General features: G+C 42.8%; 2 protein-coding genes across 7 annotated transcripts in view; one reads left to right on the plus strand and one right to left on the minus strand.

Annotated features, from left to right (window-relative positions):
* gabbr1b (gamma-aminobutyric acid (GABA) B receptor, 1b) overlaps positions 1-19,226 on the plus strand; it is a 115,787-nt gene extending 96,561 nt beyond the window's left edge. For 5 of the 6 annotated variants that reach the window (XM_029122772.2, XM_029122771.2, XM_029122774.2 and 2 more), the window contains 9 exons: positions 2,614-2,764; positions 3,435-3,567; positions 4,173-4,289; positions 6,898-7,005; positions 9,827-9,920; positions 10,098-10,225; positions 12,968-13,096; positions 14,110-14,256; positions 15,025-19,226. In XM_029122772.2, the coding sequence (XP_028978605.1) occupies positions 2,614-2,764; positions 3,435-3,567; positions 4,173-4,289; positions 6,898-7,005; positions 9,827-9,920; positions 10,098-10,225; positions 12,968-13,096; positions 14,110-14,256; positions 15,025-15,312 (1,295 nt within the window). In that variant the 3' untranslated portion in view covers positions 15,313-19,226. The remainder of the gene's footprint in view (positions 1-2,613; positions 2,765-3,434; positions 3,568-4,172; positions 4,290-6,897; positions 7,006-9,826; positions 9,921-10,097; positions 10,226-12,967; positions 13,097-14,109; positions 14,257-15,024) is intronic. The other variant, XM_029122773.2, reaches the window with a different exon arrangement.
* A 1,417-nt stretch (positions 19,227-20,643) lies between these two features.
* tnfa (tumor necrosis factor a (TNF superfamily, member 2)) lies at positions 20,644-23,102 on the minus strand. Its single transcript, XM_010873113.4, has 4 exons — positions 22,741-23,102; positions 22,521-22,548; positions 22,119-22,178; positions 20,644-21,686 (listed from the first exon to the last, which is right to left on the minus strand). The coding sequence occupies exons 1-4, from the start codon at positions 22,918-22,920 to the stop codon at positions 21,229-21,231; spliced, it is 726 nt and encodes a 241-aa protein (XP_010871415.1). The 5' UTR covers positions 22,921-23,102; the 3' UTR covers positions 20,644-21,228.
* Between the last annotated feature and the right edge of the window lie 1,572 nt (positions 23,103-24,674).

The following is a 24,674-nucleotide window of genomic DNA, read 5'->3' on the forward strand; positions in this document are numbered from 1 at the left end:
AAGATCTGTTTGTTTCGTCACACCAACTGAGATCATATAAGCCTGAAACTGTTGTTCTCCCCTACTGGTTCTGTTAGTGCTCCCCTCTTTGTTTTCACCCTGTCCTACATTAGTGATGACATTTATTTTGGTTTGCATTTTCTGAGCTAAATTTAGTAGGAACTCATGGTGCGTGTCTTTAAAACCCATTTTCCTTGTTTGACAACATTCAGTGGACGACTCCCTGAGTGTCTTTCAGAAACCCTTTTTGACAAGTCTTTGGTTTTGGTTTATTTCTCAAAGCAACTCCTTTGTTACTTTCCTTCATTTTTGGGCAACAGTATTTTTCATTCATTATTGAGGAACGGAACAGAACGGGGGTGGACCGGAGATTGTTTCACATTGGTAGCCGCTTTCTGTCACTGATAACCAACGGTGGTTTCACGATTGATTAAATAATTTTTGATGTTTCACAAACACACAGACTTCAGACAAGAATGACAGACATGAACAAAACAAACCAACAGACTTGAAAGCACTTGGGGAAGAACCGACTTGTGAAACTCAAGACTGATGTACTTAAGGAAGTCTGATTGACATTACAAAGCGGCGTATCTTCTGGCCAACCAAGAGCAGTAGTTATATAGCTGCTCCAGGCTGCTTTGGTGGAGACGGTAATCCTCCCTGAGAGAGAAGCCGATGGAAAAGTGGCTCCTTTAGAAGTGAAACTGAATCTCAGGGAGCCAAAATCAAAGGCAAGATTGGAACAACAGAAACTGGAGTTTAAGGAAAGAGAACAAGAACATGGGCATTCAATTAATGAGCAAGAATAAAAGCATGCCTTTCATGACTTAAAGAGATGTGGCATTCAGAAATATAGAGCGGACGGAATGCATTTAACAAAAATTGACAGAAAATCCATTCAAACACTATATGTCTGTTAATCAACACCTTGACCAGATGCATTTCATCCAGGACTCACATGTACAATGGAACCAGTGATGCCTTTTCAATGTAACGTACAAGAAACATGATGATTCAATACTAATCTTGTTTGTCTGGAACAACTGAGGGGTCAGAATTTCTGAGTTTCATTTATTCAAGCGCAAGAGATACGGTAGGTCTTTTTTCATTTTTTTTTTTTTGCCGTGTCCCCCAGTTTATCTTGGTTTATTGGACAGCCAATCAGAACATTACATGCTTCTGGAAAGATTGTTTAGCAGTGATCTGGCAAGATGATATTGCCTCATGGCTTCAAATTGAACAAGCCCCCCCTGCCCACATGCCTCTAGCGCTGCATTCCTTTATAGCCCAGAATGTGAAGAAAAAAACCTATCTAGATTAGATACAATTCCACACTTCAATGGAGGCTCTCATCCTTGGGTAATTAACCAGAGCAGCTAGGTTTTACTGTCTTATTCAAGCGGAGAACGACTGATTCTTTGCGTCATTGTCGCAGGGATTTGATCTGGCAATCTTTTGTTCCCTGGTGGATGCGTCAAGCGCTAGGCCACCTCGATGCTCTCCTCTTAGCACACCCAGGGCAGACCCATGCAGTCCAATTAGCTCACAGTGAAGGGATACGATTCATGCATTGACAGTCGTTTTGCTTCATTAAATATATTAGAGGGTTAATTTAACGTGCCGGCAAGAATCTTTTTTCTGATACCTCAATATCAGTTCTGAAATTCTTCAGAGCACATATCCCCCAGAATGACTCAGGGCCAAACAATTGCACATTGGACAGCTTTGTCCTTGTCAGACCTCATTCTAAGTGTCAGTGTCTAGATGATAAGGTTTTCATAGACTGTTTAATGGACATGGGAGCTGGCAGACATCTCAGATGAGGTCAGGGAATGGAAGACAAAACCTTGTTCATTTTAAGTTACCTCCCAGTTATCGAAGGCATTTTAAAAGATTCTAGCATCAGACTCACCGATTGGTCAGATTGATACAATTGACTTGAATAGCCAGAAAATCTCTCCCTGCACTCTATTTACCACATGGCTTATTTTGCTACTTTGGCCATTTGAAACTGCATCACTTTTCTGCAGAAGACTATTTTCAAGACATGTCACAGACAACAGATTTGGAGATTGTGTATTGAAGCAGTTGACCCGATTTAAGGTTGGCATGTTTTGAGTGAACTGGTTGGTCAGTTAGTGTTTGACCTGGGCTGGGACAGCTGATATCTAAGATCTGCTTCAGTTGGAATGAGAGAAGTCGAGACAGCAACACCTTCAGTTGTTTTCTCACACCAACTGAGATCATGTAAGCCTGAAACTGTTGTTCTCCCCTACTGGTTCTGTTAGTGCTCCCCTCTTTGTTTTCACCCTGTCCTACATTAGTGATGACATTTATTTTGGTTTGCCTTTTCCGAGCTCAATTTAGTAGGAACTCATGGTGGGTGTCTTTAAAAGCCATTTATCTTGTTTTACAACATTCACTGGAAGCCTCCCTGAGTCACTTTCAGAAACCCATTTTGACAAGTCTGTGGTTTTGGTTTGGTTGTCAAAGCTGGATGGAAATATCTTGTCAGTAACTCAACCCAAAATTTTCTTCATCAACGTGATAATCTTTCTCGTTCCTTCACCCCCTCCTGTGCCCCTCCCTTCATTATCTCTCCCTACCCAGGTTCTGGCCCCCCAGCAGATCAGACAGTGGTCATAGAGGAGTTTCGGTACCTGTCACAGAAGCTCTTTGTTTCTGTGTCGGTGTTTGCTGGCCTGGGCATCTTACTGGGAATAGTTTGTCTCACGTTCAACATCTACAACAGGAATGTCAGGTACACAAAACATGCTAGCACTTGTGGGAGTGGATGTGTGTGTGTGTGTGTGTGTCTATAGAAGAAATATGTGAATATGTGAGAAATGGCCTGCGTGCCTGAAAACCTGGCAGTTAGTTCTCTACACTCTATTGGTAAGTGTGTGTGTAAGTGTGTGTGTAAGTGCATGTGTGCTTGTATGTGTGTGTGAAGCAGCAAATACAACAAAGACATTGTTCTTTTCAGCTAAGCCTTACAGATCTGTCCAATCTTTAAAGTTCTTGACACACTGTACCGTTCCCAACAAGGATATTCACATCAAGCTGTGAGCCTGACAGCTAATTCCTTAACTTAGTTTGCATTTGTGACCGACAGCTGATAATCTCCTGTGCTGACAGAAAGGTCCGCCTGTGTGTGTGTGTTTGTGTAGAGGAAGATTGTGTGTTTGTGTGCGTGCATGTGTGTGGACAGGGATTGTGTACCTGTGTGTGTGTGTGTGTATGTAGAGGGGGCTAGTATGTGTCTATGTGCTTATGTTGAGGCAGAGTGTGTGTGTGTGTGTGTGGGTGTGGGTATGTAGAGAGATAAGGAGAGCCTGACAGACAGAAATGTGTAGGTGAATTTGATCTCAAGTGGTTCACAGCGTGTGTGTATGTATGCCTGTGTGTGTGTGTCTGTGTGTGTATAACAGGTACATTCAGAACTCCCAGCCCTACTTGAACAACATGACAGCGCTGGGCTGTATGATGTCTCTGGCCGCCGTCTTCCCTTTGGGACTGGACGGACACCACATACACAGGAAGCAGTTCCCCGTTGTCTGCCAGGTACGCAGGAAGTAAGCAGGAAGTGGCTGTAACACTAATGCATTGTGGGGGAATTGTATGGTATAACTGGGAGAGACACAGGGAATGGATACAGGGCAAGGGTGTAGGGCCCACGCAGAGCGTTTTATTCAAATGAACAAAGATGGTGCAGTAGGTGGAGGTGAGAGAGCAATCGCCATCCCTGCTGGCTGGCTCTGGAAGGTTCTGGAACCTGCCGTCTTTCTCCTTTGTGGTGCAACGCTGATGCAGCAGACTAGCATGTTGATGAGGATTCTCCCCAAACAGAAAACTGACCCAACCGCAGCACCTATGGACATGTTCAGCCTACGTTTACAGATGTGTTTTCACCACACATGATGTATTTTTGGAGGGTTGTGTTTTATGGACATGGTAGAACTCTGAAGGACAAGTTGAGGTCATAATGAATAATATTAACATAAGAACCTCTAAGAATGTATTTGAAAGGGAATTACTATAAAGTTTTTTTTAATGAATGAATGCATGTATTAACAATTCATTTCCCTTTTTCTTTAATTAGTGTTTAACAGATACGTTTAATTATTGCACACAGTGAATGATTGATATGTCTGTCTGTCTCCTGTCAGTTCCGCCTGTGGCTTCTGGGCCTGGGGTTCAGCGTGGCTTATGGCTCCATGTTCACAAAGATCTGGTGGGTCCACACCGTCTTCACCAAGAAGGATGAAAAGAAGGACAAACGGAAGGTTAGTCACGACCAGTCGGAGTGACTGGCTGAAAGAGCCTGTCTAACTATTATTGAGAAGAGTAAATCGAAAAAAGGGAGATGATGGTGCCTGACTGGTTGTATGGCTGGCTGGCTGGCTTTATGGCTGGCCAGCTGGTTGTATGGCTGGCTGGCTGGTTGAATGGTTGGCTGTATGGTTTGCTGGCTGGTTGTATAGCTGGCTGGCTGGCTTTATGGCTGGCCGACTGGTTCTATGGCTGGCTGGCTTTATGGCTGGCCGTCTGGATGTATGGCTGGCTGGTGAAATGGTTGGCTGTATAGGTGGCTGGCTGGTTGAATGATTGGCTGTATGGTTTGCTGGCTATTTGTATGGCTGGTTGTTTGGCTGGCTGGTTGAATGGTTTGCTGGCTGGTTGAATGGTTTGCTGGCTGGTTGAATGGCTGGCTGGCCGGGTGGGTGTCTGTATGGCTGGCTGGTTGTCTGTATGGCTGCCTGGTTGTTTGTATGGCTGGGACACTGCTCTCTTATTTTGGCCAGAGTTAGCGAAGTCCCATGTAGTGTGTCGATGACAACGAGGTGGTCCCCGTCAGTGTTGCCTTATCGGTCCAGGAAACCACGTGTTCCATCGTGATGTCATCCGGCTGTCTCCCTCTACCAGTCCAGGTCTGCAGGAGGCGCTCTGACAGGCCAAATGTGTATTTGTTGCCGTGCCCCGACTGTTAAAGCTCTTTAAATTGAGCCCACCACTGAAAGGTCTCCCCCGGCCGGAAAACTCCCCCAACACCTCCCTGCTCCCTCTAGACTAAGGCCTTGTGGGACCTCATGTGTACGTGTTGGGCATCACGTTTTAAAGAACACGCTGCTCCGCGCGAGAGAGAGCGACAGATACACAGGGAGAGAAAAACACAAAGAAAGAGAAGGAGGGGGTGAGAGGGAGGTAGAGAGAGATACAAGCAGATACAGAGTGGGGGGGGGGGGGGGGTGGAGGAGGAGGAGGGGTGGGTGGCTGTGAAGAAGATAAAGCCCATTACTGAATATTTATGACTGCTGTCCCTTGCAGGAGAGTTGTATCTGAGGGGGATTATGTTCTGGAGAGCCGAGTCAAAACTGATTGAGTTCACTTTGAGTCACTTAATGCCACCACTGAGACTGCATCGCCCAGAATAACCAGCAGGTCAGCCAGAAGCCTAGCCAGACGCCCCCATTCCTAAAGCTTCACTCCCAAGGAGCTGGAGAGACAGGGGGAAGAGAGGAGGAGGAGGAAAAGACAGCAGAGAACAGGAGAGGAGCGGACGAGCGGAGGGAGTAGGGAGTCATTCCTCTGGGGGCTGGGTTGTCGTCTCAGGCCGATGCTGTCTGTCACAGCTGTCCCGCAGCTTTGATTCCCTCTGTGGGTGTGACGCTGTGGGATTCCTCCCGGGTAATGTGTTCTGGCTCTTCTGGCGTTGTCAACGGTAATTCTGCCAAGATGCTTTGGGACACACTTTAAGGAATCCTTTTGTACTGTGTGCAGGGATGATACGCTCCTGGAAAATAGAATCGGCGGGATAAATATGTTTCCATTTCAAGTGGGCATTAAGTGGAAAATGCAGTTTCTACAGGGGGCTGTGATTGGAGGTCCTCACCAGTCTTCTTACCAAGTTGTGTATGTACGCACAGTATCTGGTCAACAAGTAGACTGCTGCCAAGTGCGCCATGTGACTTATACATTTTTCATTCTTGCATCAACATTTTGCAGCCACTTTTATCCAGGGAAATTGAGAATACACTAGGTTTTAGGGCTGTGAGTGAATTGCTTAACCGCACAGCGATATACTTTTTTGCTCTGGGATTCAAACCAGCAACCTTTTGTTATTGGCCCTGCACTTTAACCACTAAGCCATTTGCCATTTGGAAAAGAGATCTCCTGTTTATCTTACTGTGAGGAGATAGTCATTCTCTAATCCTCTGGTGTAATGCACCAAAATCAATATTCCATTTACGCTTTTTGGTCTTAGTCTGTCCTTGCTTTGTTTTCCTTTCAAAACTGAAAGATAAAAGTGTATATTTTCCCCACATTGATTCTGTCGTGGAGCGCTGCTCGTCTTGATTCGATGTGGAACCTTTTTGTCCGTTTTCAATGTTATGACCCAAACTGTCGCTTCGGGGCAAATTGAATCCGGCTCTTAGTGACGGATCATTGTTTTCTTTTTAAGCTCAGATTGCAGTCTATTTCTGGTTTTGTATGGAGCCAAACAGGCGTGTGCAGGGGCTGGGCTGTGGAAGCATCTGTCTGGATGGACATGCCAAACAACACCCTACACTCTGTACACAAGCTCATATATAATCATTTGACCAGTAAGTGCTCTTACTGTAGTGCTCCCTATCCCCAATACAGCGCACTTTTATTTGTTTGAACGTTTGTTTGTTTGAAGGAGACGGTGTGCTGACAGAGCAGATGTAAAACCACGCTCACAGTAAATGTCACTTGATGAGCAGCTCGTAGTGCTAAACCTCCCCAAAGAGCACTAATAAACTTCACCGATCAAAAGTACTATATTGATCGGTGATCATGGGTACTGCATTCTTTCTGGAAACGTAGCCCAACTCACCAGACGGTCCTCCCATCTCCCATGATTCCTTGCAGCACCTGGAGCCGTGGAAACTCTACGCCACTGTTGGGGTGCTGCTGGTCATTGATGTCCTGTCCCTCATAATCTGGCAGATAGTGGATCCACTGCACATCACTGTGGAGGTATGAGATGGCAAACACAGGCCGCTCTTTTACTCTTTATCATTTACCATCCCTGTCTCTCTCCTCCTCCATTCCTCTTTTACTCTTTATCATTTACCATCCCTGTCTCTTTCCTCCTCCATTCCTCTTTTACTCTCATTCCCTCTCCCTGTGTCTCTCTTCCTCCATCCCCCTGTAAAATCATCACTGCACTTTCGGTAAACATTTGTTTTTGTTAAAAGATTATCAGCTTACAGTTCATATGATTTATCTTGAATGGTGGTTGCTAGTAATTGTGGCGATGACTGTATGGGTTTTGATTTGCCGGAGTCAATTGTTTTGCCGGATGCGGTATTTCACAATGCAGTGGTATCCGTTTTGCCATCTTTTGGTGCAATAAGTGGAATGAGAAGAAAACGGGTCAGCAATGTGTTTTTATTATTATGGGCCCTTGCCGAGAATATACGGCACTGCTGTGTTCAGTGATAATGCAGGCTCCTTGGGAACCTTCTGTTTTCCATGAACTGTGACTCATGTGTAATTAGGATTAAACTACACACTACATGCTGTTTGAATCTGTTGCATTACTGTTTCACAAGGTCGGAGCACGATAACCTTGAGATATCTAAAATCATAGGAAAGAACAATAATGATGATAGTCAATGTTCTGAAATTCTTTTTTTTGTTAAAGAATTGCACAAACCCCTTTGAACTTTACATTTCTGCAGTCTGCGACTGGATCACATGATATGGTGGTGTAAAGAATGTGTTACGTAAAGCAAGGAACTTATTGAGTCATGAGACTAAGTTAGGAATCACAAACCTTTCTGAAGGATTTAGATAACAGAAGCTCTATCTCATGCAGGCCGCGTACAGCCCACCAGACATGCTGTTTTCCCTTGTTCTATACCAATAGGAAAACACCAACATGAGGAGGATTTCACAGAAATTACCAGATTTCCCTGATAAATAGCAAGTTGTTTTTTGATGATTTCTAGTCACAGAAACATAATTCAATACCAACAGTACATTTTGCCTGTTAGTTAAATGCATCATCTATCAGTAATCTTAGTAATATTCACATTATGTGCTAGTTTAGTATAATCTTAATCAAGCCCCGAGATGTGAACTCTAATAACAACCAACAACTACAGTAAAATGCTGATTCTTTTATAGCTTAACTGCTTCCTCGGACTGTTCAGAAGTCGCTTTATCCTCATTGATGTGAGCAGCACGTCGATGTTGCGCACCAGCAGTCGCATGCTGGGTTTACTCCATATGGCTAATCCAATGGCTAAACCTGATGGAAATGTGTTACACTGTCAGGAGAGAAATGGTCGCCTCACCCGCCCAGGCTCGTCTCTCTAGAACCTTCTATTTACTATAACAATGCCTTCTGCCTATAGAACCTTCTATTTACTATAACAATGCCTTCTGCCGATAGAACCTTCTATTTACTATAACAATGCCTTCTGCCGATAGAACCTTCTATTTACTATAACAATGTTTTCTGCTGATAGAACCTTCTATTTACTATAACAATGCCTTCTGCCGATAGAACCTTCTATTTACTATAACAATGCCTTCTGCCGATAGAACCTTCTATTTACTATAACAATGTTTTCTGCTGATAGAACCTTCTATTTACTATAACAATGCCTTCTGCCGATAGAACCTTCTATTTACTATAACAATGTTTTCTGCTGATAGAACCTTCTATTTACTATAACAATGCCTTCTGCCGATAGAACCTTCTATTTACTATAACAATGTTTTCTGCTGATAGAACCTTCTATTTACTATAACAATGCCTTCTGCCTATAGAACCTTCTATTTACTATAACAATGTTTTCTGCTGATAGAACCTTCTATTTACTATAACAATGCCTTCTGCCTATAGAACCTTCTATTTACTATAACAATGTTTTCTGCTGATAGAACCTTCTATTTACTATAACAATGCCTTCTGCCGATAGAACCTTCTATTTACTATAACAATGTTTTCTGCTGATAGAACCTTCTATTTACTATAACAATGCCTTCTGCCTATAGAACCTTCTATTTACTATAACAATGCCTTCTGCTGATAGAACCTTCTATTTACTATAACAATGCCTTCTGCCTATAGAACCTTCTATTTACTATAACAATGCCTTCTGCTGATAGAACCTTCTATTTACTATAACAATGCCTTCTGCTGATAGAACCTTCTATTTACTATAACAATGCCTTCTGCCTATAGAACCTTCTATTTACTATAACAATGCCTTCTGTTGATAGAACCTTCTATTTACTATAACAATGCCTTCTGCTGATAGAACCTTCTATTTACTATAACAATGCCTTCTGCTGATAGAACCTTCTATTTACTATAACAATGCCTTCTGCTGATAGAACCTTCTATTTACTATAATGATCCTTTCTGCCGATAGAACCTTCTATTTACTATAATAATCCTTTCTGCCGATTGAACCCTATATTTACTATAACAATGCCCCAAGCTGTGGAACGGTGTATTTAAAACCCACAGCACAGGATGGATGTCTGTATAAATGTGTAATGACATCTTAACAGTTCAGTCTGAGCAGAAGAGTGGCCCAAAACGGGCACCTGGGTTGCCAATCATGTACCCTGTATGTGTTTACCAATCCTTGCGCTGGATAGAGTACTAATTACTATAGGACATTAAACCATGAGATTCGAGTGTGTGTGTGTGTGGGCTAGGGTTAAGGTTAGGGTTAGGGTTAGGGTTAGGCCCGTGGAAGACCCGTGTCTCCGTCCAACTGACACATGATCACGTTTCTTTGCCGATCCTCTCTTTGTTTTTTTTTTGTCTGAGCAGAAGTTTGTGAGGGAAGCTCCCAAAGGAGACCTGGATGTTCTGATTCAACCTCTCCTCGAACACTGCAGCTCACAGAAGATGAATACTTGGCTTGGTGAGAGGAAAGGACTGGAAGAGGGGGAGGGAGGAGTGGAGGGGGCTCGGCCAGTGTCTTATATTTGACCCATCTGTCAATCATCTTATCCTCCACATTAAAGCCAAGGCTGATGCTTCGGTGATGTACTGAATACTAAAAACCTCTGATTGAAATAATGCCTCTCTCATTTTCTAGGGGTGGTGTATGGCTACAAGGGCTTGTTACTGCTCCTGGGTATATTCCTGGCTTATGAGACCAAGTCCATCTCCACCGAGAAGATCAACGACCACCGAGCTGTGGGCATGGCCATCTATAACGTCTCTGTGAGTTGAACTGAAGCAGCTGTGTGTTTGAGTGTCTGTTTTTTGGACCATATCTGTCAATCTAGGTGTGATGTATGTCTGTCTGTCATCTGGGATTATCAAGCTTACCTCTTTTACCCGGCTGTGTGTCTTTCCTGAAAGTCACTCTTCAAGTTTGGATCTCTCCACTTCCTCTCACTCATTCCCTCATCTCTCTCTCTCTCTCTCTCTCTCTCTCTCTCTCTCTCTCTCTCTCTCTCTCTCTCTCTCTCTCTCTCTCTCTCTCTGTCTCTCTCTGTCTCCCTCTGTTGAGGACTGGCTCAATGTCCTGCACGGTTCCTCTCTGTCTCCTGACTATCTACAGCTGGCTGAACGCTGCTCTCGATGTTCAGAAGTAGTGCGAAGGGGGTCATTTGGAAGCCTAGCCCTACTTTTCAGCTGTAATGAGGAAGGATGTGGGTCTGAGGAGCTGGGCTTTCAGCATGGGAGCTGGCCTAAATGACTGCACTGTCACAGCATCCGGCTCAGTTAGGGCCGTGTGCATGATAGTCTGAACTGGCCCAGAAAACTCTGCGTGTTCACCGAATGGGCCTTCCGCATGGCAATCTAAATCATCCGTCATTGTAACATGGCCCAGATTGCCGGTTGTGTGTGTGTGTGTCTGTGTGTTTGTGTGTGTGACTGTGTGTTTGTGTGACTGTGTTTGTGTTTGTGTATGTGTGTGTGTGTTTGTGTGCATGTGTGTGTGTCTGTTTGTGTGTGTTTGTGTGCGTGTGTGTGTGTCTGTTTGTGTGTCTGTTTGTGTGTGTGTGTGTGTGTGTGTGTGTTTGTGTGTGTAACGTCAGTAACCCGAGGACTCGAGATAGAAGGTAGTAACCAGGGAAACTCCCATCTCTAATCACTTCTCACTTTACGTGTGTGTATGTATGTGTGTGTATGAATGTGTGTGTGTACGTGTGTGTGTGTGTTCCTAAACCCCTAAGCCCACCACCGGAAACTACATTGCCTTGGTTTCCAGGCCTCTCGAGGGTTTCCGGGCCTCTTGAGGACTCTATCTGGGCCCGTTCAGTGTGGATCCCTTCTGACAGGCATGTCTCCCTCCAGTGGTGCTCGGTGAACATGTCAAACTCATCTCTCTATTTCTATAATTGGCCCTTTCTGAGCTGTTGTCTGTCAGATAAATAAACACTTATAACATGCTCGATGTAATGTGTCCAAGAGATTCCCCACGTCCAGATTCCACTCGACAAACTGATAATGTTCGGCGCGAGCCACCTCGGACGTGTTGAGTGTGGTCGAGTGTGGAAATACTGAACACAGTTCTCGACTTTCCCCGCCTGCTCGGTCAGCACTGCGGCGGTGACAATGCATTTTAATCGAGTGCGGTATATTTCCGGACCCATCTCAGAGGATTACCTGTTTTGCGCTGAACCCAATTTCAGCATCAGTGGAAGAAGAGACCTGCAAATTGCCAGTGGAGTCATAATGGACCTGTATGGCTGTGCGACCTTTCCTGTTCACCTCTCCTCCTTTACTCAACCTCTGACTGATTGTCTCTGTTTCTCTCCCGATTTCTCTTTTTCTGTCTTCATACCGTTCCTTTCCACTCCAGTCGTACCTTTCTATACCTTTCATGTATAAACCCATTTCCAAAATAGTTGGGCTGCTGAGTAAAATGTTAATAAAAACAGAATGGAATGATGGGCACATCATTTAAGTTCATATGAAAATAGTAGGCAACATATCAAATGTTGAAACTGAGACATTTTATTGCTTCTTGAAAAATACATGCCCACTTTGAATTTGATGCAACATGTTTAAAAAAAGTTGGGACTGGGGCAACAAAAGACTGGAAAGGTTGTGTAATGCAGAAAAAACTAAACCTGGTGTGGAATATCACAACTAATTAGGTATATTGGCAACAGGTCAGTAACATGATTGGGTATTAAAAGATAATCCCAGAAAATATGTTTTTCAGAAGTAAAGATGGGGAGGGGTTCACCAATCTGTGAAAGACTGTGCAGGCAAATAATGCAACAATTTAAGAATAATGTTTCTCAACGTAAAATTGCAAAGAGTTTGGGGATCTCAGTAAGTAACAACCAACAACTGCAGTATGTAATATAATTAAAGATTCAGAGAATCTGGAGAAATCTGTATTTAAGGGACAAAAGAGTCCGGGTGCTAAACTGGCCTGCGTGCAGTCCAGACCTGTCACTCATTGAAAACATTTGGCGTGTCATGAAACGAAAAACACTTGGCGTGTCATGAGACCCCGAACTGTTGAGCAGCTGCAATCCCATATCAAGCAAAAATGGAACAACATTTCACTTTCAAAACGGGAGGTACCCATTATCTGCTTGGTAATATATGGATATTAGAACAAAAAAAATCTATTAAGGATTAATCATGGGGGAGGCAGGTAACATTCAGGATCCTCGTCCTCAAATCCCATAAAAATAAGTGGACGGAAATTGGGAAGCGAGTCTTAGGAGCCAAGGTGAAACTGATCCAAGACTAGTGTTCCCCAATGGCACCCTATTCCCGTTGCAGTGCCTTACTTTTAAGCGTTGCCCCCTATCACTTTGGAGTGTATATGGGTCGTGACTAATATTGCTGTCCCTTCCTTCCATGACCTGTCCGCTGTGATTAATGGTTTTTCCACTGGCTGTGCTGGATGGGACTGTGCAGATGTTGGGAGGAGGGATGAATTGCTGTTTCTTCACACGCGTTGACCCCCCCCCCCCCCCCCCCCCCCCACAGGTGCTGTGCATGATCACGGCCCCCGTCACCATGATCCTGTCGTCACAGCAGGACGCCTCGTTCGCCTTCGCCTCCCTGGCCATCGTCTTCTCTGTCTACATCACCCTGGTGGTGCTGTTCGTTCCCAAGGTAAAATAGCCAAAATGGCCGCACGGTATGTCTCAGGGTGCTAGAATGAGATATAATTAAAGATCCAAAATGGCTGTCCAGCTGCGCAGTGTGTCTCAGGACATTAACACGGGTGAACAGCGAGACAGATTGCACACCCGTTTTATAAATATGAAAAATCAGGTCGTAATTTTCATATCCCATCAGGGGAGGAAACTCAGTGGTCAGAGAGTAGAAGCGGCAGACTGATGTTTTGCCAATTTTCTTCGCTGGTTAAATATTGCGTCTTCTCTGCTCACTTGGCTTCAACAGCATCCCACTGTGAACAACAAACTGTGGGCTGTCTTGGTTAACTTATGAGCTGAGAGTTATTAGGATGAGATTAAGGAACCATAGTGCTGTCCAGAGTGAGACGTTAAGCGTCAGGTGCAATTAATTTCCTTTCAACACAGCATTTAAGTATCCTTAGTTGCTTTGACAGATGTCAGCTTAAATACTGAAAATGTATTGTTGCCAGTAGGACAATTAGTTGCTAACTCTTTTGATAACCGTAAAACACTTTTAATGGCTCTGCTTGCGTGACTAACATGTTCAGGGGAGGTGTTTTAAACTTCATCAAGTTACTATGTGTTCCTCAGAACCCTCTGATTAACCCTAAACCTGCCACAGAGGAGATTGCATGCTTCATTGCGCCGTGGTAATAACAACTTTGCCATTCAACAGAGCAGTGTTGGGGGCAAATTGAATCGAGTTCAGTTAACTTTGTGGTACCATAGATATTAGCAAAGCCAGTATGCCTCCAGTACCGTATATGTTAGCAAAGCCAGTATGCCTCCAGTACCGTATATGTTAGCAAAGCCAGTATGCCTCCAGTACCGTAGATGTTAGCATAGCCAGTATACCTCCAGTACCGTAGATGTTAGTAAAGCCAGTACGCCTCCAGTACCGTAGATGTTAGCATAGCCAGTACGCCTCCGGTACTGAAGATGTCACTGCTTGAGAACAATCCAGCGTGTCTCCCTGTGTTTCGGCAGATGCGTCGGCTGATCACTCGAGGGGAGTGGCAGTCTGACACCCAGGAGACGATGAAGACCCAGGGCTCGTCCACCAACAACAACGACGAAGAGAAGTCCAGACAGCTGGAGAGGGAGAACCAGGAACTCCAGAAGATCATCCAGGAGGTGATTCAATGGTTCCTGTCTATTGTTTCTGTGTCGATTAAATACACTTTGTCTGATACAGTGCTTGACTTTATTAAATACACTTTGTCTGATACAGTGCTTGACTTTATTAAATACACTGTGTCTGATACAGTGCTTGACTTTATTAAATACACTGTGTCTGATACAGTGCTTGACTTTATTAAATACACTGTGTCTGATACAGTGCTTGACTTTATTAAATACACTGTGTCTGATACAGTGCTTGACTTTATTAAATACACTGTGTCTGATACAGTGCTTGACTTTAGGAGATACCTCGGATATGAGACTGGATTTGGTGTCTTTTCTCATATGAAACTTTTGCTGGGAGACCACACGATCTAACCAGAACATTAAGGGAGACCTGTTATTTTGATCCCAGAGTTTTGCCTGTTCAGATGATCTGGACAAACTCGGTTGAGACAAGAATAAAGCATTTGCCCACCACTGTATTGGAAGATGCAGAGCAAGACAGAGTAACATCAAAATTATGCTTTTTACTGGGTTTTGAGGCTGCGTAGTGTCTATCTGCATTAACTTCTTATTGTATTTGTACATACATTGTTGGTAAAATTAGCTTGTATTTTGGGGTTCTGATAATGAACCACAGTGAAACCAAGTTTAAGAGCCGTTTGTTATCGTGTTTAAGAATGCAACAGAGAACATGGCCTCTGCGGACTTGCCCTTTAGAGAATAACTGCCATTACAGTTTAAAACGAGGCCCTCCTTTCTCGCTCCCTCCTCCAGAAAGAGGAGAGGGTGTCAGAGCTTCGGAACCAGCTGGTGGAGCGCCAGGCCCTTCGCTCCCGGAGACGACCCTCCGCGGCCAACCAGAACAACAGCACCCCCCTGCTGCCCATCCCCTCCAACAACGATCCCAAATCCCTCGTCCCCCCTCCAGGGTACCCGAACCCCGCGTCGGACAACCACTCGCTCCCCCCGTCCTTCTCCAACTCCTCCAACCTCTACCAGCCCGACGGGAAGATCAACAGGAACAATTGTCACACCAGCCGGTTACAGCTGCTCTATAAGTGAAGTGCGGGACGAGTGCGTCGACTGGGGGGAGGGGGGGGTTGGTGGATGAGTGGATGGATGAGGGATGGGCTAAGAGACGGGAGTGTGTGGTCTGGGTGCGGGTTGATCGCAAATGTGCAATAGAGTATGTAAAGGATTATGAGTGATAGAGAGTATAATTAGTGAACAACAGAAGGAAAGGCAGGGCCAGGGGTGTGGCCAGGGGTGTGGCCAGGGGTGTGGCCAGGGGTGTGGCCGGGTAGGACTGGGGGTGAGGGAGTGTCTAGCTAACCTTGGGGCAATACTGCAAATCAAACTGCATATAGGCAGATCAGTTTCACCTCCACCTCACTTTCTACCTCCCCCTCTCGATCTCCCAACTTCAGTCTCTCCCCTCCTCTGGTCTCCAGTCAGGGAAGTCCTACAATATTACTAACTAATTCAGTCTTTCATTTCTAAATCATACCGTCCTGCTCTGACCTCCGAACGTGACACACAAAACCATCTGGAATTAGTAGATATTTGGTCTAGTGAGGTCCAAAAGACTCTAATCTAATTTATCGTTTGATATGACACATCTTTATTTTATGTGGATGATAATGCCTGGGAGAAACCAGATACTACGATGGAGCGTCTTTTACACTTAGGACTGGTTTCACAGACACCGATTGAGTCTTGGACTAAAACACCAAGGTCAATAGAGACCTTGAAGGGCTTTAGTCTGTGCCCCTGAAACTCCTCGTTGAGGTCCTAAGGCGAGAGCGCCTCTGACTTTCAAGGCTCTAAGACGAGCGACTGATTGTACGGAGACAGATGAGCCAAGAACACCTTCACCTGATCCAGATGTCCGTACGATGTACGCCAAAATATTTTTTTCATCCCACGTAAAGTGACTGTCTATTCATTATTTTTAAACCATTTTAAATTATTAATTTTATAATAATCCTATTACCCTTTGTTCAAAGAGATAGCTTTTGACTTTAACGTCATTTCTGTCGATTTCCCCTCGCTGGGTACGATAACCTGAGGTCCTTCCAGACTGTCTCCTGCTGTATGCTGATAATTGGGGTCTGTTCCATCTGCTGTGTAATAGTTTTGTGGGCTGCAGGTCAGGTCAGGTCTGGTCAGGGTGCAGATGAGGCCTTTTTTATTTTTCTAGAAAGTATGTAAATTATGCTGATTGCCTGAAACATGACTGGCACTGTTGTTCTAATGCAAACCACGGCTGTCGCCGAAAGAGATTTCACACACAAGATGGAAAGAGAAGTGTCCAGAAATCCAAACAAAAAATACCTATCCAGTTTACTGCAGAAGACAGGCAGCAGGCTGGACCCATGGAACTGGCAGTATGACACTAAGCCATCAGTCACATTATTGCCCTTTCTGAACGTTTATTTTATGTACCCTTTATCAAGTTCAATAAGAAATACGGCAAAATTTATTATTTCTAAAGTGCATTTTACACACAGACTAATTTCAGTCCAAATTAAATAGTTACAGGAAACATGAATGAGAAGTAAATGATGTCCCACTGAGAAATACTCAGTTTTACAAGGGAAACCCAGTAGCAAGTAAACCATTACAACATTTAAAGTGAGTTTTTTATTCAGTAATTTCAGATCAGAGAGCTTGGAGGAGGTAGTATGCAAATTGTTAAACCTAATATTGATGCATTGGATGTCAGTTTGAGCCTGAATTAGAAAGAGGAACTCCCAGAATGCACTGAACTATTCAAACAGACTTACAAATAAAATGTATCCCAAATCACACCCTAATTCATATTTAGGGAACTACTTTTGACCTGGGGAGCTATTTAAGCACTGTGCTTACTTAGTCTCATGGGTGTTTCTGCTTTGTGGTTTAATGTTTCTGTTCTCTTAGTGCTATGCTACTTCCTAACAGACATACAGGATCACATTCAGGGTGGCAAACGTGTTTGGACAGCTTAGCATTATGTAAACCAATCATGTATCATTAGTAATGATTAGTAGTAGTTTGCATATTCCTTCCAATGCAATGACTGCCTGAATTCTGCAACCCATAGACATCAGATGATGGGCATCTTCCCCGCTGATGCTCTGTGAGGCCTGCATACATTTCCCGTTGTTTCAGGGTCATATCCGAGCAGACAAGGTGTTTCGGTACCCTGCTATAATCACCAGTCCCACCTTCAATAAAAAAAAAAAAATCACCAGTTTCAGTTGCAGACCGCAACACCTCCTCCGCCATGTTTAACAGGTACGGTGGTATACTTTGGGCAAATTAGCTTTGTCTCATCTGCCAATAGGACTTCACTAAGTATTTTTTCTTAATGTACCGAACAGATTTTAGCACACCAAATGTTTTGGCCATTGCTCTGATCAGTTTGTTATGATTTATTATCTGCCTCATGTAGGCTAGCTTGACTTGCACTGAAACAATTCTTCAGTCCCCATGTTGTCAGACAGCAGCAGATGACAACTTCTGCTTAATATGCAAACAGTTGTGTAACCAACTGTCCAAATACTTTTGCACTCTACATTGGGGGGGAATATGTTCAAAACATGTTATACTTCCTAAATAGTTAATCTGATATGGAGGAAAATATCTTAAAATGTAAACTACTTTTACCCCGTAGTATAATAATAATTGTTACTATCTGAAAGCTTTTTCCTGTTGGTCTTTTTTTCTCTGTGGTCCAGAGATAGTGCCACCAAAGCACAAACCACAAACTTGGTTTCGGGCACCTTTCTCTTTTCCGGTTTCAAATGAAAGTATCTGTCAGCTAAGTGTGGTTGAATCATTGCTACGTGCAATAGGCTCTGGGTTAACTCTGGGTTCTGTAAAACCAGAGGGTTGGACGGGTTTGATTGGGGCGGGGGGGCGAAACAGAGAAAGTGAAACTGGTTTGACAAGATTATCAGTATTGGGATGTTGAGAAAAAGACAGGCATGCAATGTTTTGGCCCATACAATAGAATACCTTTTATTTTCAGAAAGTAAAAAAATAACGTTTTCCCCCCATATATAATTTCGGACTTTTCAATCTACCAGATGTAATATGTCCTCATAAACATGTACGCGGTAAATTATCCAGTGATAAATTAACACAGTATTAAAGTGGTTCCATATCAACACGGTTAAATCTTGATTGTTAAACATTTATTACCATGGATGCTTGATTAACTAAAAACAATAAATCCATGGGTGATGACAAAAACACACAGGGCACTCTGGGAAATAAGGTTTAACAGTGTTTATTTATAATCGCTTTTAACACTCAATATTAACATTTAACACTGGTCCTGTGTGTGTTTTTATCTAGTTTTAACACTCAGAGTGTTTAGCACTTGGGAAATTGCTGTGTAATGGAAACTGGGTTAGGAATAGTATGACCTTCAGTCCTTGACCTTCCTTAAGGCCCAGAATGCTAGCCTTGGCCTTGCTTAACCTTTGAACTAATGTTTATTCTCTTGCCTCTGGTACGGTAGCTCAGCTTGTTCATGACTGCGCTGTGAGTTATCATAAGCACTTATGAATGTCAGAGTAGTGCTTATGAAGCTATAGCGCGTTACCGTGAGAACATTGTACAATGCCGCAGTCCTCATGTCAGATCTTTTGTTTACAATCCTTCGTGGTGTACATCTGTACATAATATTGTCAGTATTCTGTATGTAAATGTAAAGCGATCTCTGTGTAGTCAAAATACAGTAATGATACCAGTGATGTTTATATGACATGAGGACATGCACATTATTGACGGTGTGAATTATTATTATTATTATTATTATTTATCTTGCACATATATGCGTACGGTATTCCTGTCCGGGTATTTGCATTGTATTTATTAATAGCTGTGTGGATGGTTGACACTTGAGATGATGTAAAATGCAACAGGAATGATTACATGAAAAAATAAAGTAATCGTTCTTTATACAGAATATGCGTTTTTCCTCACAAAAACGTGCAACCTGGGGTCTTTTTTCAGTCAAATCATGATGATGTGGAAGATTTAAAGCTGGTCTGTGCAGTGTGACCTCCAACAGAATTTCATAAACAACTCATTCTTTTCTAACTTAGCTATCCGAATGGTGACACCAAAATACAGTGGATGACCTTTTAAAAATGAGATTTGTACTGACCATCACCTGAACACCACAAAACCCACTCATGACAAAAGAATAGATTTTCTTTTTTTTTTAATGGGGGGACATTTATCTGATTGTCGTCGGTCATAGTTTGGGGGACTTTTCTTTGCCATTTATATAGCAGAACCTGTTCAGACGTCACACACCCACACAAACAGAACATCACCACTAGATGGTATTTAGTTGCATTGCAGTCTTACCTGTTTTTCTTCCCTTCTTGCATCAGTGTCATGCTGTCAGAGTTCCTCCAGGCCACTCTCTTTTCTATTTACAGTTTACATCCCAAATTCTATTCCCCACATAGGGCACTAATGGGTCAGAAGTAGTTCAGTGAATACATTTCACAGAGATGAGCTTGAGTTTCACTTTGGACCCAAAGGCTTCATACCACTGCATAGTGGGCTCCTGAAGGCTTCATGTGCATGGGAGCAGGAGGAGCCCAGCTACGCTACACTGACTGTGGTCTTTTTGCCACCCACTTTGTCTCAGGCAATCAGTCATGGCCCCATTACAAGAGGGAGTTTCCCTTGTTGGCTAAACCACGCTAGCTGTTGAGGAAATGCAGCTCACAGCGATGAAAGAACACATTCTCATTTCTGCACTGTAATGGAAACAGCCACACGGAGGGTTTCTAAGAGGAACCTTTCCAAATGAATGTTAATATGTATGATTCGAATTCAACTAATATGCATAGCACCTACATAGCATGGGTAATTCACAGCCACAAAGGTGGGATGCAAAATGATTCGACATATGTAATTTACAAGGCCTTGTTCGGAAGGCTTTATCCAGTGAGTTTTTTATTATCCATTTCAGCATGCATTATGGACATTCATTTGAGTTTTGAAAAACAGTTTGGTGGAATTTGATTTATTTTCTGGAAATATGTGGCCGTACATTTTTTTAAATATAAAATTATATAAAATCACTGTTATGTTATGCTGTTACGAAACCTTCATTAATGATCGTAGATGTTTCACAAACAATGCAGAAATGTATTTTCTTTCATTTGACCTTTATTGATGCTTTGTATTTCCAAGACAAAATAAATAAATAAATAAATTAATTTACTTAGAAATATGAAATGCAAATAAATAACAAATCAATTCATAATTAATAAATTAAATAAATAATATAACACTTGATAAAAATCTACAATGAATAAACATTAAATAAAATAACAATAAATAATCACAAATATCGGAAAACAGATAATACATTCAGAATCACTTGATGAAGTGAATACAATAACATGTAATTTTTCTAGTTTCTGGAATACAATCATGTCTGTGTTCAGATAGATGTGTTTTGTGTGTTGTGTCTTGTGTTTTGTGCAGGTAGTCGATTGCAAGGTCCTGAGAGTCCAACTGTTCCGTACATCATATAAATACACATTCAGTACATCATATAAATACACATCATATAAATACACTCACACAGAAAATAGAGTGAAACTACATTTGTTTAACAATAAACGCTGAGTGTAAACTGGTGCAGTTCACAGTGGTTCCTAACATTCTTCAAGCATGTTTTAATATAAAACAACAATGCCTTGGTCTAGTTCAATGCCAGCAGATGAAATACCCTCAGTACTATAAAGCAAACAAATTAGTTCCCTTTTTTGTATTAACTAATTGAATCCCCTTCTCCTGAACGCAGCCCAGTAGTCATAGCTAGACTAGCTACCAGACAATTTATTCATTCAGTCGCCTCTCTCCTGCGTCTTGAGTCCCAAAATACAGCATAGGGTGACCCATTAGAGACGCTGAACGACCCCCGCTCCGTTTAGTCGGGGCCGCCTCGTCCCCCTCTTACAAGGCAAACACACCGAAGACGTTCTTCCCGGGGCCGCTCTCCAGCTGCGGGAGGATTCTGTTGTCTGTGAACGTCTGGAGTCGGTCGTCTTTCTCCAGGCTGAAGACGGCTCCCATGTACACAGCGCTGTACCACTTCCCCTCGGACCCGGCAGATGTCCTGCACACGGTACGCAGAGAGTGCAGCAGGGGACGCCAGTCCATGTTGTATTGGTCCCCGATGGCCGAGGTCAAGCGGCTGACCCTGTGACTGATGTGGATCAGCTCGGACTCGGAGCGGGCCTTGTGCTGGCAGCTAACTCGGAACGACACCTGGCTGTAGACGAAGTACAGGCCATTCCGGGGGATCACTATCCCATTGTTTTCTAGCTTAATATCCCCCTGTTGGAAGGCCTGATCTACTCCGTCATACCACTCCACTGAGGTATTGTATGTTCCGTGAGCGTTGTAATCACCTGGGGAGGGAGAGAGGGAGGGTTAACACGGGAAATAGGGCAACACCAGAGGTGTGTAAAGTTTTAAGGTTTATGGACTTCACTGTAAAATACTGAATGCTGCAAACTGTCTCTATTTTGGTCCAGTAAAAATTCAAATGATGTTATGTTTCATTCATTTAGCTGACGCCAGTGACCCACAGTGACTTTGAGCCATCTGAGAGAGCTGATGGGTAGGTCTGACAGCTCGTCAAACAGGCTCGATTCATTCATAGCTTCAAGTCTACATCATGTGTACACCTGATTTACACGGTCCTGATTTACACTGCATATTTCTCTGGGCTCAATCACCTAGCCGACACGATAATTCCAGTTCCACTGTGCAGATGAAATCATTATTATAATACTGCACCCTGAGTAAACTGAAATCATTAGCAGGTAGTCTGTTCTTACCTTCTAAATGAATAGCATCCTTTCCACTCCCAGAAAGTTGTCTCAACGTATGCTGAATTTCTGAAAAGAGTAAAAAGACAGATTTAGAAACAGTGACACAAGGTTCCGAGGCTCTGTCATCTTAATTCCATTAGATAATGAACTGCGAATGGTGACAATTCACGAAAGCTTCCAGGTTCACTGTTCCTAATATACAATGATGATTTCTCTGTTGTATGAACTTTGAGTATTATTTTCTGTGCATGCCTATCCTGTTGCCCCTGCCTGAGGTGACATTTCCCCTTAAGTAAACAAACAAACCAAGTGTGAACTGAAGGGTGCAGAGGTATAGCTTAAATATTACAGTTCTATTCTAGCAGTGCTGGACTGTATAAGAAAACAGACACAGGGAAATAAACTCACCGTTGGTTTCCTCGATGTGGTCTTGATTCTGAGTAGAGGAAAGGTGAGAAGAAGACATGAGTGAGACATTGTGGTTTTAGTTCAACACTAAACATGAGGTGTATGAGACATGCAGAATAAAATGCTGGTACGTTTTCACGTAAAACTAAAATGCAACCAATCCCAATTAATAAACAGCACATTGGGGCAGGATCTGCGAAGTGTGCGTTGGGTTTCTCACCTTGGCGCAGAACGTAAAGAAAAGGGCCGCCGCGACACAGAGAGACATGGCCAGCACAGCGCCAACTAGCGTCCACTTGTTGGTGCGAGTGGACTTCTCTCGTTCCAGGGTCACGGTTGTGGGTCGGTACACCAGTCCGCTGTCCATGTCCAACATCACTGAGCTGTTGTGGGTTTCCATTACAAGGTAAAAAACGTAGGTAGATCCTGTCTTATCCAGAAACAGCGTCCCGAAGAGTTCTTATTCAATGTCGATTGAGGTCTTTTGCGGTCTGTAGAAAACTCGGTAAAGGCTCTTTGAAACAAGTCTGATTGGAGCTGACTGTGTTTGGCAGGTAAGTGGATGATGTTGCTGCTGCCTCTCTGACTGTTTGAATGAACCACTGAGTGCACTTGACTAAACTTATAACAGCAGCGGAGTTGGAAACTCCAGTGTGATGTCACTCAGTGGAGTGTGCTGGGGGAACCGAATGCTCAAGGGGAAGGTATTGGGAGGATTGTAATGGCTTAGGAAACCTGTGGCACAAAAAAACACATCAAATGACACTCCTCACACCCCCTCAAACCCACACACACACACACTTACATTAAAAAAAAAAAACCATGTGAATATGTTGAAGGTAATCTCTGTTCCTTAATGGGGTTTCCTTTTCCTTTTAGTCTTATTGGGATTTCCCTTTAAATGTGATCATGTTCCCAAGTTACATTGATGTGTTTTCTACTTTTAATATTTTCATTTTCATTTAAGTCAGAATTTTAGGGGTAGGGGCAAGGGATGAGTAGTTTAATACACAAACGATGACAGTTCAGTATCGTTTTACCCTAGTTGTACAAATTAATGTGATATGAATGATCGAATTCCAAAATGTGTTTCTGTATGTTGACATGTCATCACCCTTAAAGAACATTAGCAATGTTATGCTAAACTACACCTGCAAGTCAGCGCTACATTTGCCCAGAACACTGTCATGAGCAAATATTGTCAGTGGACAAAAAAGATGTGTCATGGCTTCTATCTGTAATATGATCTGTCACTTCCTTCCGTGTCTTAAAAATAGCCCAAACATGCAACTACACATTAAAAATGTGTAGTGGAAAACATATATATATTTTTTTTTAAGTATTTAAACGGCAAAACTTATTTTCCCACCATACTCATGAGCATGTATTCTCAATGTAAGAATTAAAATAGATAAATAGAAAAAAGTAGATAAATACGTTTTTATAGAAAGAGGGAAATGTAAGAAAATGCCTTCAGGAGGAAGTAACTACTGAGACAAAAATCGAATCTATACCGTTGTTGACTTTTCAGTCTGGACATTTTCCAGGGCTACAGGTTAGACCATTTAAAAAAATAAATAGCATGACACCTTGATTTCTATGGGCGACAACATCAGGTGACATCCGTAGGGTGCATGTGATTGCGTGGATGGATTCAAATCACAGTAATATCCTAAATGTTAGTCACCCCAGGCTTCTCACACTGGAAAGATTTAGAAAAATGCTGTAATAAACGTTACCCAACAACTAACAACCCACAGGTCTGTATTTCTACCAGGTGATGATGCCTTTTGAAGGATTAGCCCGGTCCAGGTTAATGGATGAATAGTTACCTTTGACTACCACTTGTCTTTTTTGGGTGCTCGGGTAATCAATGAGAGACAAAAATTAGCAATCTGTTCTGTCATTATGGCTCAGGATAATATGATATATCTATTCAAAGGACTGATGAGGTAACAACCTCATGAAACACATGATGTAAAAGGAACTTTAAGACATCACTGAGTCTGAGGTATTGTCTAACCACAATAAATGGTCACACATATTAGTCATGGATAAATCTTTATGATGTGTGTTTATATATGTATATGTTTGTAAGTATGTGTGTGTGTATGAATGCTGTACATATACTGCTAAAATCAAGGGAATGACATC

Source organism: Esox lucius, chromosome 10 (assembly GCF_011004845.1).
Source record: "Esox lucius isolate fEsoLuc1 chromosome 10, fEsoLuc1.pri, whole genome shotgun sequence".
Classification (NCBI taxonomy): Eukaryota; Metazoa; Chordata; class Actinopteri; order Esociformes; family Esocidae; genus Esox; species Esox lucius.

What these genes read in the sequence shown, in the direction of transcription:
- tnfa (XM_010873113.4), bottom strand. Translation starts at nt 22,920, where the DNA reads ATGGAAACCCACAACAGCTCAGTGATGTTGGACATGGACAGCGGACTG. An exon ending in TCTTTACGTTCTGCGCCAAG is followed by an intron (nt 22,549 to 22,740) that starts GTGAGAAACCCA and finishes TCCTCTACTCAG; the next exon opens with AATCAAGACCACATCGAGGA. An exon ending in GGATGCTATTCATTTAGAAG is followed by an intron (nt 21,687 to 22,118) that starts GTAAGAACAGAC and finishes CTCCCTCCCCAG; the next exon opens with GTGATTACAACGCTCACGGA.